The sequence below is a fragment of the Salvelinus namaycush genome, chromosome 35 (genome assembly GCF_016432855.1).
Source record: "Salvelinus namaycush isolate Seneca chromosome 35, SaNama_1.0, whole genome shotgun sequence".
In the NCBI taxonomy this organism is placed as follows: Eukaryota; Metazoa; Chordata; class Actinopteri; order Salmoniformes; family Salmonidae; genus Salvelinus; species Salvelinus namaycush.
In genome coordinates this window covers 11,110,051-11,126,318 of record NC_052341.1, presented here as the reverse complement: position 1 = coordinate 11,126,318, position 16,268 = coordinate 11,110,051, and the positions used below count along the sequence as shown (strand labels likewise).

The 16,268-nt window shown below is 43.6% G+C and overlaps 1 protein-coding gene across 1 annotated transcript in view; it reads right to left on the bottom strand.

Annotated features, from left to right (window-relative positions):
• The window catches only part of LOC120030049 (proteasome activator complex subunit 4B-like), a 74,427-nt gene that overhangs the window by 22,100 nt on the left and 36,059 nt on the right, over window positions 1–16,268 (bottom strand). The window contains exons 10-16 of the mRNA XM_038975365.1: window positions 13,506–13,771; window positions 12,903–13,089; window positions 12,613–12,767; window positions 8,231–8,381; window positions 7,966–8,134; window positions 7,683–7,750; window positions 7,221–7,436 (exon numbers count right to left, since the gene is read on the bottom strand). Coding sequence (XP_038831293.1) covers window positions 7,221–7,436; window positions 7,683–7,750; window positions 7,966–8,134; window positions 8,231–8,381; window positions 12,613–12,767; window positions 12,903–13,089; window positions 13,506–13,771 — 1,212 coding nt within the window. The remainder of the gene's footprint in view (window positions 1–7,220; window positions 7,437–7,682; window positions 7,751–7,965; window positions 8,135–8,230; window positions 8,382–12,612; window positions 12,768–12,902; window positions 13,090–13,505; window positions 13,772–16,268) is intronic.

The following is a 16,268-nucleotide window of genomic DNA, read 5'->3' as shown; positions in this document are numbered from 1 at the left end:
ATGATGGAGCTGCTAACATGAGCAGGGTCTATTCGGGTGTGCTGGCCAGAATGTCCCGAAAAAGAGCAGCTTGCTGTTTATGTGCATTGTGCGCGGCACAGTCTTAACCTGGCTCTCAACGACTAAACAGTTTTATGATACTGTTGAACTGCTATACACCTTCTTTGGGCATAGCATAAAGAGATGGTCAATGTTGAGTGGTATATTTGATTTTGCATCAGAAAAAGAAAATGTAACTCTAAAACGACTGTGTCCCACCCGCTGGTCATCTAGATTTGAGTCCCTTGCCGCCCTGAGATACAGATATGTGGACGTAATGAAGGCCCTCACCAAGATTGTGCTGTTAAGTGACAAGAAGAACGAGAGGGATGATGCAGCAGCACTGAAAAAGAAAATAGAAAAATTAACTTTTAGTCGTTCTGAAGACTAAGGTTTAAGAAAATGTGAACGTTGTCTTCAAAATGATACTTCCCTGCACAGGGAAGTCAGCCTACTCAAGGACATAGAGGTCCGGATTCCGACAGGATTTTGAGAAGGCCAAAGTCACTGCAAAGACCCTTGCCGACAAATGGGGAGCTCAGAACACATTTGAAGACACTCGGAGAAGGAAGGCGAGGCGTCATTTTGATGAGCTATGTGAGGACAAGCGACTGTCTGATGGGGAGAGTCGTTTTAGAGTCAACGTCTTTAACGCAAACCTTGACATCGTTATCCACCAGCTGTCAAACAGATTTAAAAGTCAGCGGGCAACGTCGAGTCTGTTTGACTCCATCCATCCCACTACCCTGGCCAACGCAGATGATGCGCTCTACGAGACCGCCAGCCGGCTGGCTGAACATTACAGCAAAGATATATCAGCAAGCTTCCCTGGCCAATTACTCTCTTTCAGGGCCTGTTTTAAGAAGGAAATAGCAAAGCACAATACAGTGAGAGACCTGGCCAAGATGCTAATTTTTGATTACAATTCAGTCACTGCTACATTTGGGGAAGTAGTTACAGCGATGCTCCTTTTTGTGACTCTGCCTGTAACGGTAGCCAGTGCCGAGCGCTCCTTTTCCAAACGGAAAATAATTCAATCATAGGAGCAGCATGCTGAGGAGCAGCATGCTGAGGAGCAGCATGGGACAGGAGAGACTGAGTGGGTTGGCCATTCTGACCATTGAAAACATCAGGGCCAGGACCATGGACTTGAATGCCATAGTCAACAACTTCGCAGAGCGCAAGTCCCGTTGAATGCCAATCAAATGAGTGAGTAAGCTTATATTTCTACAGGGCAGGCTACCCAGACAGCCTATATAAATCAAGCTTAATTGAGATGAATTTACATTTCTTGTCAATCTACGACTATGCTCGATCAGTCTTTGGAAACCACGTTCTGGTGCACGGCTGCTGAGCCATTTCATTGTCATCATAGCCTATACGTTTAACTAGGCTATAAGAATAATTGTAAGCACATACACATCATATACTGTTAAAAGGCAAGCTGCCATTTAAGTAATCTGTTTGAATGCTCCTTTTCATAGATTTTCTGGTGGTTTTGCAATAGGCCTCTGCGGGAGGCAGATCATTTGAAATAGCGGTATGTCAGTTTTGACCCCCTGCATAACTTCAGCGAGCACGTACTGGGTCATCAGCTGTGTTTCAGTGTCTGTCAAGAGATTGATCTATATATTTATGTTTTATAATATAGGCTATTTCCTATTATTTGCAGATAAAATAGTTTTTTTTTTGATCGCTTTGTGCTTTCCGTGGTGCTGATCGACTTACACGGGTTAATTTCTAACCGCCGTCCATGGTGCTGACTGTATTGGCTATAATGCGGCTTCTCTGGTAACAGCTTCAAATGTGCCGTTAGCATTGTAACAGCATTGTAACCTAATCTAAGTAATATTAACACACAGCATTACCAACAAAATTCTTTAAATTTTAAGGGAAATATGGGTGGTGACAGGGCCCGGTAATTTTTTTGGGCACCTGGGCCCATCATGATTAAGCTACGCTACTTGGCATGGCAATGGCCAGTCTGTCAGCACAGCTGAAATTTGTCTGACCACTAGGAAAGAACATTTGAGGCTCCCATCTTGGCGGTGGAGAGAATTTTGGTGTTTTAAAGCCAATTTCCTGCATTCCACACATTTCCTCAGTAGCTTAGAGACATTTTTCAATTTAAAGCAAATTTCCTGCAATTCTACACATTTTGCCTTGGGGCTGAAATACATTTTTCTGCTTTTAAGCAAATTTCCTGTAACTTAAAGCACTTTGCCATGACTAATGCTGTGTTCTTATGCTCAAAAGTTGTTAGTTCTTAAATATTTATTATGAAAAAATATATAAGTCTATTATCTTTTCTACACTGAAAGTGTTTTTACATTACAAAAATGTATTAAAAAATATAAAAATGATTGTTTTACACTGCGGCCCACCTAAGATATTTCTATGCAGAAAGAAAACCGGATAGTTTGGGTCAATATGTAATTCTTAATAATACACTTGATTTTTAAAAGGACAAACTAAAATATTACATTTACATAAGTATTCATAAGTATTCATAAGCCTTTTTAACTCAGTACTTTGTTGAAGCACCTTTGGCAGCGATTACAGCCTCAAATATTCCCTTGACCATGACTAGTCTCCCAGTCCCTGCCACTGAAAAACATCCCCACAGCATGATGCTGCCACCACCATGCTTCACCGTAGGGATGGTGCCAGGTTTCCTCCAGATGTGATGCTTGGCATTCAGGCCAAAGAGTTCAATCTTGGTTTCATCAGAGCAGAGAATCTTGTTTCTCATGGTCTGAGTCCTTTAAGTGCTTTTGGCAAACTCCAAGCGGCCTGACATGTGCCTTTTACTGAGGAGTGCCTTCCATCTGGCCAATCTACCATAAAGGCATGCTTGGTGGAGTGCTGCAGAGATGGTTGTCCTTCTGGAAGGTTATCCCATCTCCACAGAGGAAGTCTGGAGCTCTGTCGAGTGACCATCGGGTTCTTGGCCACCTCCCTGACCAAGTCCCTTCTCCCCTGATTGTTCAGGGGAGAAGGGAGGCCGGGATGCCAGCTCTAGGAAGAGTCTTGGCGGTTCCAAACTTCTTCCATTTAAAAATGTTGGAGGCCACTGTGTTCCTGGGGACCGTCAGTGTTGCAGAAATGTTTTGATACCCTTCCTTCTGTGCCTCGACACAATCCTGTCTCGGAGCTCTACGGACAATTCCGTCGACCTGATGGCTTGATTTTTGCTCTGACATGCACTGTCAACTGTGGGATCTTATATAGACAGGTGTGTGCCTTTCCAAATCATGTCTAATCAATTGAAGTTACCACAGGTGGACTCCATTCAAGTTGTAGAAACATCTCAAGGATGATCAATGAAAGCAGGATACACCTGAGCTCAATGAGTCTCATAGCAAAGAGTTTCTATATTTTATAAATGAGCAACAATTTCTAAAAACTGTTTTCGCTTTGTCATTATGGGGTATTGTGTGTAGATTGATTAAATAAAAAAATGTCCAATGTTAGAATAAGGCTGTAACGTAACAAAATGTGGAAAAAGTCAAGGGGTCTGAATACTTCCCGAATGCACTGTATGTACACAATCAAAGAGGGTAACTATGGTCATGTGGATTGTGGACTGTATAGAGAACATGTCTATTCAAACCACATAATATAATCTCAGTGGTACCTGGTCCACTAAGTCATGGCTATCAATGTATTATAATCATGTCTTGACCTATGCAGCCTTATGCCATATGTTTATAAAGGACCTATGCCATATGTTTATAAAGGACCTATGCCATATGTTTATAAAGGACCTATGCCATATGTTTATAAAAGGACCTATGCCATATGTTTATAAAGGACCTGTGCCATATGTTTATAAAAGGACCTATGCCATATGTTTATAAAAGGACCTATGCCATATGTTTATAAAAGGACCTATGCCATATGTTTATAAAGGACCTATGCCATATGTTTATAAAGGACCTATGCCATATGTTTATAAAGGACCTATGCCATATGTTTATAAAAGGACCTATGCCATATGTTTATAAAGGACCTATGCCATATGTTTATAAAGGACCTATGCCATATGTTTATAAAAGGACCTATGCCATATGTTTATAAAAGGACCTATGCCATATGTTTATAAAAGGACCTATGCCATATGTTTATAAAAGGACCTATGCCATATGTTTATAAAAGGACCTATGCCATATGTTTATAAAAGGACCTATGCCATATGTTTATAAAAGGACCTATGCCATATGTTTATAAAAGGACCTACGCCATATGTTTATAAAATGACCTATGTGAACTCCCCACAGCATTACTTAAAAATGTAAGATAATTGAGTTGCTAATAGCAGGCTGCAATACACCGGTCAGCTTTCAATTGGAGTTAAGGCATCCCCATGCTTACCAGCCGAAACAGTTTGTGCATATATTATGACGACACTGTAAAGTTCTTGTTCGGTTTTTTTTGTGAGTTGTTCGGCCACACATTTTTTCTTGAGGCAAGCCCAAGTCGGTGATTGGTCAACAGTTGTAATTCTTCAGTAAGGTCTTTGTTGTCGTTCAATGAGAGAAGACTAGTTTTCATGCACATTTGGTCATTTAGAAATACTGCACCAAACATCTTAGTTAGATGTACGACTAAAATCTCCTCAGCAAAAACGTTGAAATCAATGACAGATTTCTTGAGTCATCTTAGATTAATTCAGACTATTTTGAGGAAGTGTATACTGGACAAACAGTACCAATGACGTTTTTTTCTCGTTTTTCAAGCGAATGTTTTTTAAGGGAGTATGCGAGCACTCGTTCGGGTCGCCTAGCCGACCTTGGCTAGCCAAACTGATGCATGCCGACACATTTACTCAATGAAAGGGGGTAGCACTGAGCGAGCCTGCAACATCACTTCCTGGAGTAGCTCAAACTGCGCATGTTGTGTCTCCATGAGACGCTATCTTAACCAACTTCATTTGGCCTAAATGCACTATTGAGTCTTCACATAGGAATCAATGGTTTTGTCCATTCATATATAGTCATTGACATGCACGCAAATAACACACACACACAACACACACATACAAAACACACGTGCTTGTCTTGTAGTCCTGACATCAATTCTAAAAACAGCAGGCAAGACACCTTATTTGGCATCTAGTGCCATACAGGCTTTAATCCATTGAGCTAGCCAACAAGCTGCCCTGGGGTGCGTCCCAATAATCTCTCCTTCCTCCTGAAGTGAACACTCGTTCACTACTCCACACACATTTTAAAGCATTGGATTGTTAAAAGGCATGGCCTGGAGGGAGTTTCCATATACCAGGTATTTCCTTTCAAATCCATGAAAGTGCACACTTCGGGGAGAAAGGTTATGTCTCTACCTCTACTGGGGGTGACATAGTGAAGACATAATAGGATCACACTCCAGGCCCTTCCATAGAGATGGATAGAGGGTGCACTTGCCACAAAAGCCTTTTAGTGTGGGCTGGGATTTCACCATTGTACTTCCTATGGGCAAAGATAGGTGTCCTACATCCATCTCTATGGATGGAGTGGACAGGGGGAGGGCTGAGGAGAGTAAATGAGGAAGGGAGGGGGGGAGAAATAAAGAGTTAACAGGGCAGAGGCATTGTAGCGGTATTAATTAGAGAGGGGTAAAGAAGATTTTGTTCGGGCGCCAGGCAGGTATTAACCATGCCGAAAGGAAAAGAGTAGAACAGAGAGAGTACCACTACCAGACCCACACACATCAGCAGAAGAGACTGCCTAGTGTAGCCTGTTTACCAGATAGCCAGCGGAGAGAAAAGAGAATACACACATCAGCAGAAGAGACTGCCTAGAGTGTAGCCTGTTTACCAGATAGCCAGTGGAGAGAAGAGAGAATACACACATCAGCAGAAGAGACTGCCTAGAGTGTAGCCTGTTTACCAGATAGCCAGTGGAGAGAAGAGAGAATACACACCCTATAGATCCCACATCACAGCACAGGGGTAACCCCACCAAGAATACCTCATACAATAATAATAATAATAATAATGGCAGAGCAATTAAACAGCAACTTCATACAATAAAGAACCCAGTCATCAACAGAGGATTTGCAATAATTTGTATTCTCTTCCAGTGGAGGAGTGCAGAGGGTATGAATGTGGGGGTGGTCATATACACAAAGGCCTTAAAAATGTCCACAATCTTCTCGGCCACATGTCCTTAGTACACCCCACCTCAACACAGTTCAAATAATAATACACACTTTAAAGCAATCTCCCTTTTAACTAAAATGTCCACCCAAATAGTTCTGGCAGGGCAATAATAGTCCAGCTCCAATGAACTTCACTGGGAAGTGCATTAGGAAAATAGAGAGTCTGTTGCAGGGTAAAGCACTGAAATGATGGAGGGAAGAGAAAGGGAACAAGAGAGATCTTAGCTGTGGTCTTCAGGCGTGCAGGTGTACTGTCTGACTGTCCGATGGTGTGTTGGTTTGTAGGTTAAAGCTTCGCAACAATGTTGCTACTAATCCATACGATCCATAACGGCGCGGTCCCAAACGAAAACAACCAAGCAGTAGAGCGATCACACCGATGATTGAGTCAAATACGTTATAAACTACATACGCTGAAAACAAACAACTTCTGCAGCATAGCACACACAATCAAAACTGTCGCGCCACCCAAGAGCTCCTCCCCAAAGAGCTGAACGAGCTCTCTTTTATTTCCTCCTTCCTTACTACTCATGTGCTCTTAAAGTGGCAGCGCACAGTGAAGGCTCCGTGCAGGATTTCACCACATGTTATGCCCTGGACCACTCTACTAGTCTGGTCTGGTTCCTTTGACACTTTCTTACCGAAAGGTCCAGAGTGACTGATAAATGATAAGACCAATCAAGAAGATAATGTAAAAAGTTATAAAATAACACCATTTGTGATAGAAATGGATAGAAGTGCTCGATAATCACCATTTTTCGGGGTCTTCTGGGTTATAAAAATATATTCCTACAGAAGAATATGTAGCAGAAATTTGGCAGGCAGGAATGTGAAAAAATATAAAACTAAAGTTTTGAACTTGATACCTTGATGGGTAGGTAGTCCTATATGGGCTGTTGAAAGTCACCTGGTACACTGCAGTACTCTGTGGGGTAGATAGATGTGTTACCCCTAACACCAGCCCTGCATGTACCACTAACCCTAACCCCCTAACACTGTACTTAACCCTATACTGTACATACCTTGATGGGCAGGTAGTCCTCTGTGGGCTGCTGAAAGCCTCCAGGTACACTACAGTACTCTGTGGGGTAGATGAGGGCTGTTGACCTCAGGATATGATGCAGCAGGTTACAGGCCAGGGTGTAGCCCTGTTTACACTTCAGATGGAGGGTCAGCTGCAGGATCTGAACCAGCTGGGTGCTGTAGGGGAGGATCTTGTCCCCGTCCACACGAGTCACCTGGGGAGAACAAGGTTAGGAGAGAAAATACAGACTGCACCTGTGTTCTGTTCATTAGAGCACAACAACAAAAACCTACACAAATATTTTGCTACGGAAAACAAAGAGAAGCTTTCTTATCAGACAACATTAGGTTAGTAACTCCCGCATTTCAAAAATGTTTTCCTGTTTGGTGTCTACTGACAGTTGAAGGGAACAAGAGAGTCTCTCAGTCCAGTCGATATGAACGCAGGATGATGACCTCACCTCTGACAGTAGCTGAAGGTTCCATAGTAACTCCTTATCCAGTTCCTCCTCACTCAACACCTCTTCATCTGGAAATCATCATCAAGAACAACATGACAGAGATGGTGAGATACTCTGAGGCCAACTCAGACCCAATGATTCCCACTTCTCCCCAACTCTAAACCCTCCATAGCAAATCAGCACACAGCATCATCTTGATCAAATCATGGCTGGATTAAATCAAGATTTGGATTTATAGCCCTGCACATAAACAGAACACACTTCCTACTTAGTGAATACTTACTGACAGCGATCTGGTTTATGGCATTGCAGCAATGGGGCACAAAAAGCTTCAGAGACTGTGCCGGGTGACACTTGGAGGCTGCTCTGCACATGTCAGCCACCATCCTGCCAGCCACACGAGTCTCAAAGATGTTGGTAGTGGCAAAGTTGAAGACCTTCTCCAGAGCCACCTGAGTACAGCCAGGAAAAACAAACGGTTGAGTGTGAGTGAGTGAGTGAGTGAGTGAGTGAGTGAGTGAGTGAATGAGTGAGTGAATGAGTCCTACCTTGAAGATGTCTATGGAGCACTGTGTGAGGATGGTGCTGAAGGTAGAAGATAGTCCCAGCTCCACCAGGCTCTCCAGATGGGTCATCTTCTCTGTCTCTGTCTCCTCTCTGGTCTGCTCTAGAGTACTGCTGTCTATCAGGGCAAAACACCTGGACAGACACAAACACACAGACATAGTTTAGAACTGCTATGCTGTTCCACTGATGACATGCATACATAGGAAACATAGATCACCAAAAGTATGTGGACACCTGCTCATCGAACATCTCATTCCAAAATAATGGGCATTACTATGGAGTTGGTCCCCAATTCACTGCTATTACAGACCACTCTTCTGGGAAGGCTTTCCACTAGATGTTGGAACATTGCTGCGGGGACTTGCGTCCATTCGGCCATGAGCATTAGAGAGGTCGGGCAATGATGTTGGCCGATTAGGCCTGGCTCACAGCCTGCATTCCAATTGATTCCAAAGGTGTTGATGGGATTGAGGTCGACCGATTATGATTTTTCAACGCCGATACCAATAATTGGAGGACCAAAAAAAGCCGATACCGATTAATCGGACGATTTTTATATACACGGCTCAAAAAAATAAAGGGAACACTTAAACAACACAATGTAACTCCAAGTCAATCACACTTCTGTGAAATCAAACTGTCCACTTAGGAAGCAACACTGATTGACAATAAATTTCACATGCTGTTGTGCAAATGGAATAGACAACAGGTGGAAATTATAGGCAATTAGCAAGACACCCCCAATAAAGGAGTGGTTCTGCAGGTGGTGACCACAGACCACTTCTCAGTTCCTATGCTTCCTGGCTGATGTTTTGGTCACTTTTGAATGCTGGCGGTGCTTTCACTCTGGTGGTAGCATGAGACGGAGTCTACAACCCACACAAGTGGCTCAGGTAGTGCAGCTCATCCAGGATGGCACATCAATGCGAGCTGTGGCAAGAAGGTTTGCTGTGTCTGTCAGCGTAGTGTCCAGAGCATGGAGGCGCTACCAGGAGACAGGCCAGTACATCAGGAGACATGGAGGAGGCCGTAGGAGGGCAACAACCCAGCAGCAGGACCGCTACCTCCGCCTTTGTGCAAGGAGGATCAGGAGGAGCACTGCCAGAGCCCTGCAAAATGACCTCCAGCAGGCCACAAATGTGCATGTGTCTGCTCAAACGGTCAGAAACAGACTCCATGAGGGTGGTATGAGGGACCGACGTCCACAGGTGGGGGTCGCCACTGGCGCCCTGTGCTCTTCACAGATGAAAGCAGGTTCACACTGAGCACATGTGACAGACGTGACAGAGTCTGGAGACGCCGTGGAGAACGTTCTGCTGCCTGCAACATCCTCCAGCATGACCAGTTTGGCGGTGGGTCAGTCATGGTGTGGGGTGGCATTTCTTTGGGGGGCCGCACAGCCCTCAATGTGCTCGCCAGAGGTAGCCTGACTGCCATTAGGTACCGAGATGAGATCCTCAGACCCCTTGTGAGACCATATGCTGGTGCGGTTGGCCCTGGGTTCCTCCTAATGCAAGACAATGCTAGACCTCATGTGGCTGGAGTGTGTCAGCAGTTCCTGCAAGAGGAAGGCATTGATGCTATGGACTGGCCCGCCCGTTCCCCAGACCTGAATCCAATTGAGCACATCTGGGACATCATGTCTCGCTCCATCCACCAAAGCCACGTTGCACCACAGACTGTCGAGGAGTTGGCGGATGCTTTAGTCCAGGTCTGGGAGGAGATCCCTCAGGAGACCATCCGCCACCTCATCAGGAGCATGCCCAGGCGTTGTAGGGAGGTCATACAGGCACGTGGAGGCCACACACACTACTGAGCCTCATTTTGACTTGTTTTAAGGACATTACATCAAAGTTAGATCAGCCTGTAGTGTGGTTTTCCACTTTAATTTTGAGTGTGACTCCAAATCCAGACCTCCATGGGTTGATAAATTTGATTTCCATTGATAATTTTTGTGTGATTTTGTTGTCAGCACATTCAACTATGTAAAGAAAAAAGTATTTAATAAGAATATTTCATTCATTCAGATCTAGGATGTGTTATTTTAGTGTTCCCTTTATTTTTTTGAGCAGTGTATATATTTGTAATAATGACAACAATACTGAATGAACACTTATTTGAACTTAATATAATACATTAATAAAATCAACTTAGTCTCAAATATATAATGAAACATGTTCAATTTGGTTTAAATAATGCAAAAACACAGTGTTGGAGAAGAAAGTAAAAGTGCAATATATGTTCTTGCTCAGAACATATGAAAGCTGGTGGTTCCTTTTAACATGAGTCTTCCATATTCCCAGTTAAGTTTTAGGTTGTAGTTATTATAGGTCGGTCAGTCGGTCGCTCTGTCGGTCACACTCACTCACTCACTCACTCACTCACTCACTCACTCACTCACTCACTCACTCACTCACTCACTCACTCACTCACTCACTCACTCACTCACTCTATAGGCTGGAAGTCATAAACAGAGCTGTGCTTCAAGCATTGCGAAGAGCTGCTGGCAAACGAATGTGCTGTTTGAATGAATGCTTACGAGCCTGCTGCTGCCTACCACCGCTCAGTCAGACTGCTCTACCAAATCATAGACTTAATTATAACATAATAACACACAGAAATACGAGCCTTAGGTCATTAATATGGTAAAATCCGGAAACTATCATCTCCAAAACAAGACGTTTATTCTTTCAGTGAAATACGGAACCGTTCCGTATTTCATCAAATGGGTGGCATCCATCAGTCTAAATATTGCTGTTACATTGCACAACCTTCAATGTTATGTCATAATTATGTTAAATTCTGACAAATTAATTGCGGTCTTTGTTAGGAAAAAATGGTCTTCACACATTTCGCAACGAGCCAGGCGGCCCAAACTGTTGCATATACCCTGACTCTGCTTGCACAGAACGCAAGAGAAGTGACACAATTTCCCTAGTTAATATTGCCTGCTAACATTAATTTCTTTCAACTAAATATGCAGGTTTAAAAAAATATAAGAAAGAAAGGCATTGATGTTTATGGTTAGGTACAAAGACAGTGCTTTTTTCACAAATGCGCTTGTTAAATCATCACCTGTTTGGCAAAGTAGGCTGTGATTCGATGAGAAATTAACAGGCACCGCATTGATTATTTGCAATGCAGGACAAGTTAGTTAAACTAGTCATATCAACAACCATGTGTAGTTAACTAGTGATTATGTTAAGATTGATGTTTTTTTATAAGATAAGTTTAATGCTAGCTAGCAACTTACCATGGGTCCTTGCTGCACTCGCCTAACAGGTGGTCAGCCAGCCACGCAGTCTCCTCGTGGAGTGCAATCTAATCGGCAATAATCAGTGACCAAAAATGCCAATTACCGATTGTTATGAAAACTTGAAATCGGCCCTATTTAAATCGGTCGACCTCTAGTCAGGACTCTGTGTAGGCCAGTCAAGTTCTTCTACAGCGATCTCGACAAACCATTTCTGCACGGACCTCGCTTTGTGAACAGGGGCCTTGTCATGCTGGCCTTCTCCAAACTGTTGCCACAAAGTTGGAAGCACAAATTCATCTAGAATGTCATTGTATGCTGTAGCGTTAAGATTTCCCTTCACTGGAAGGGGCCTAGCCCGAACCATGAAAAACAGCCCCAGACCATTATTCCTTATCCACCAAACTTTACAGTAAGCACTATGCATTGGGGCAGGAAGCCCTCTCCTGGCATCCGACCAAACCCAGATTTGTCCGTCGGACTGCCAAGAGGTGAAGCGCGTTTCCACTGCTCCAGAGTCTAATGGCGGTGAACTTTACACCACTCCAGCCGACTCTTGGCATTGCACATGGTGATCTTAGACTTGTGTGCGGCTGCACGGCCATGGAAACCCATTTCATGAAGCCCCCGACGAACAGTTGGGAGCTTCATGAAGCTGACGTTGCTTCCAGAGGCAGTTTGGAACTCGGTAGTGAGGGTTGCAACAGAGGACAGAAGATTTGTACATGATTCAACACTCGCGGTCCCGTTCTGTGAGCTTGTGTGGCCTACCACTTCGCGGCTGTGCCGTTGTTTCTCCTAGACATTTCCACTTCACAATAACAGCACTTACCAGTTGACCAGGGCAGCTCTAGCAGGGCAGAAATTTGACCAACTGACTTATTACAAAGGTGGCATCCTATGACGGTGCCACGTTGAAAGTCACCGAGCTCTTCAGTAAGGCCATTCTACTGCCAATGTAGGTCTATGGCGATTGCATGGCTGTGTGCCCGATTTTATACACCTGTCAGCAATGGGTGTGGCTGAAATAACCAAATCCACTCATTTGAAGGGGTGTCCATATACTTTTGTATATATAGTGTACATTGACTTCATTCTCCATACTCATACCTGTCCATGAACTGAAGAACAAAGTCCTCAAACTCTGCAGAGGCTGAGCACATCTCTCTCTCCACCTCTGTCAGGTCACTCCTTTCATGAACAGCAGATGAACAGTCCACCAAAGGCACAAGAGTTGCAAACGTAGCAATGAATTGGAATGTTATCTGCAGAAAGGAGGGAGAGCAAAAGTTAGACCTGCAACACACACGCACTTCCAAATTGATGACAATCTCTGTATCCAAGATAACCCAGTGTAGGCCTACGAGAGCTTCTTCTTTCCCCTGAACTCCATTACCCACCATGCACTTGCTGAAGTCGTTGGGGTCGACCCCGGGAAGGGCCCGCATGAGGAGGGGTAGCATGTGTGTGGGGCCCTCGGGGAAGCGCTGGCCCCCAGACACCAGGCTGCGAGCCACGCCGATCATACAGCTCAGGGTGGCAGTCAGTTGGTGGGGCTCTGTCAGTGTTTCCATAGCAGGGTACGTTCTATAAAGAGAGGACAAGACAGAATTGAGAAACATAATGTCAAATACTGCCAAAAATATTGTGATATGATATTTTGGCTATATTGCCCAGCCCTAAGACAAATAGCTTTGTTTACTGTTTTTGTGGTATTTGTATTAGAACTTTAGTTAATCTGCCTCTTGGAATACAGAACCCCATTCCAATTCTTTCCTCTAACCTCTACCCAGTGTTTGCCATAGATTTGCCTATTTTCCAGGCGGAGCACACAAGTCCTGATTTAATATTCAGGGAGTCTAAAGTTAAATAGAAATCAACTAAAGGGTTGAAGGCTTTAGGCATTGGGGGACAACAGATGTTGTGGGGCCCGCCCCATCTATACAATGAAAGAGGAAACACTGCCCATCCACTAATCAGACAGACTGTTTGATTTGACTCACTTCTCCAGTACTGGTGGTATGACAAGTTCGGGCCTCATGAGGGCCAGGTTCTGCAAGGCCTGAGCAGCATCCAGACTACCCGTCTTACTGAACATGGCCAGCAGCACCGGCTGCATCATACTCTCCACGAACGCTGTGATGTCCGCCTCTGTCATCTTGTGGCTGTCCGGTACCGGCGTGAGCCACGTGGGTTTCCGGTAGCGCTCCCGGTGGAGCCGCCGCACCACACTGGCTGGGAGGCGCTGCAGCAGCTTCATCAACTTCATCTGGAGATAGAGAGACAGAGACTGGTGTGAGGACATAAAGACAGTGACAGACAGGGTTAGAGAGACACTGGCTGAGAGACCGGTGGGAGAACATAAAGACAGAGACCGGTGGGAGGACACTAGCTACACTAGTTCATTTAGCAGACAAGATCTGCTTAGAATTTCGTGGCATTATTTCATAGTATGAAGAATACAATTGAACAAAGCTGAATAAAATAGAAAGGATATTTTCTCCAAATGATTTGAGGGAGTGCGCACATGTGGCTATTCTGTGTTGAGCAGTTAACATAGGAATACCTATTTCTTTATGCTCTATTTGACAAGTACTTGATAATGCCTAGAATTTCACGGTGGCATCCCGTGTGGCCGTAATGCACCCTAAACAAATCCATGCCTTTTGCGGGCAAGTGGCCGTTATGCCCTTCTCCCAGAGTGCAGTGCGCTCCATCACGTGATCGGGTCTTTCTCACAGGCTACAAGTGAAGACCGACACATCAGGGAATCAACTGCGCACATCCTTATTCAATTCAGAGGTGCATATTGAAGATATTTGAAGAACTGTCCATATTTACTTTTCGTCAGCCAACAAGATGAGTAGGCCTAACGAACAGTAAAAGCACTAGCCTACGTCAATCTACTATCCCCCATAGTACAAAAGTTGATCTATTCTATTCTGTCCGAGACATAAATATTCCAAACATAGCCTTGGACATTTGTGGGATGCGATACATCCCAAATTAATAAAACAACTAGCATCAAAAAAACTTTTTTACGCAATGTGGCTGACGCAACAGACCAGAACGTTTAGCTTAAAATGTTGATAAACTATTAGGCTATTTCTTCACATTATAAGCGCAGCAATGAGCACACAGCAGTAGGCTATAAGCGGGAATGTTCCATTAGTGGGAAAACACTTGTCAAAAATGACCACGAATGCGATTATGCACGTAATGTAAAAGGTGCATTTTTATGGTGAAAATTATCTTCCCCAAACTTGAAACTCACGCGCCGCTTATAGTTAAAGAAAGGTAAAAAGTAAAGCAGCTTAATTTTAAGTCATTTGGCCACATTAGTTGTGATGCAAACCTTATTAAAACATATAGTTCTACGGGCTAGGCTACATGAGGTGTGCGACTATGATTAGAAAAAGTTGCAAAAAAAGGCATTGTTTCTTACGCTGGGCATCATTCACAAGTGATAATATATAATTCACAAGTGATAGGCTAATATTGTCACCCATCAACCTATTCCTGATTTAATTTTGTCTTTACATATACTAAATAATATGTGTGAAATTTGGTTTGATTTAGAATGGACCATTATCATGCACCTGTCTCAAAACAGGGGCAGCGGGAAAAAAATACATGTCATTGATGCAATTAAATAGTGAATGAAGGACACTTTTCCCTGTGGTTTATTTTCATGCCAGCCAGGTAGGCTATACTCCTGTTGTAAAGACAAGCAATGTGCTTAATATTAGGAAAGTTGAGAAATAAATATAGTAGCCCTAGCCTATAGAAAGCTGATCCTCCTCTTTTTAATAAAGGCCATCACTCTGTTTTTTCATGCAATTGCATAGCCTATAGAAATGTTGGCAACATGAGCTCATGGCCTCTCATGAAGTGTTTGATTAGATTATCGAATACATTTGCATTGATGTCATAGTGATTAGATGTACAATAGAGTGCTGAGTACCAGACAGTTAAAGTTTGGTAGGCTACTAATGACCATCAGCAGCATCAGAGCTTGGAGAAGCCTAATTACAGTGACTAAACGGTCATGTGGAATTTGACTGCCTTCATGACACATGACCGCCGGTGTGGCGGTAATACAGTCACCGCAACAGCCCTAGTTAGGACAGCATGGCCTTAGATTGTGCACAGTTTTATCTCTATATAAAGACCGACGGACTAAGATCTGAAATGTCTGTCACAGATCCAGCTCCATAACTGGCTGACGGAATGTCAAATGTCAGGCCAAAGTCATTTTATTAATGCTAAACAAACCCTGTGTCTTTCTATGTCACTTCAGTGATGACCATTACATTACAAAATACAACTATTGCCAAGCCAGTACACATAGTGCCCTCAAATTGGACACAGGTCCCAAGAATGTCAGGTTGTCTGTACACACTCATCTACTTGCAATAAAATGTCAACATCTGAGGGGTCAGGGGAGAATCTCACGGGTTGCTGGGATTTCCCAGCAACAAAACGGGGTCACAAACAAAACTCTCCCTCCAGACCTGGGTTCAAGAACTATTTGAAATCTTTCAAATACTTTTAATGTTCATTTTAGCTGGAGTGCCAAATGAGCACAATGTACACTTTTATGAACATTCTATTGAGTCAGACATGCTCAAATCGAGCCCAGGTTTAGTATTTGTAATGGTATCTGAACCCAGGTCTATGTCCCTCACCCATAAATAAAGATTTGTGTATGACTGAAGACACTGCCTATAGCCAGAGGCTCTGGTCTGATGAAGGAGGGGGGATGT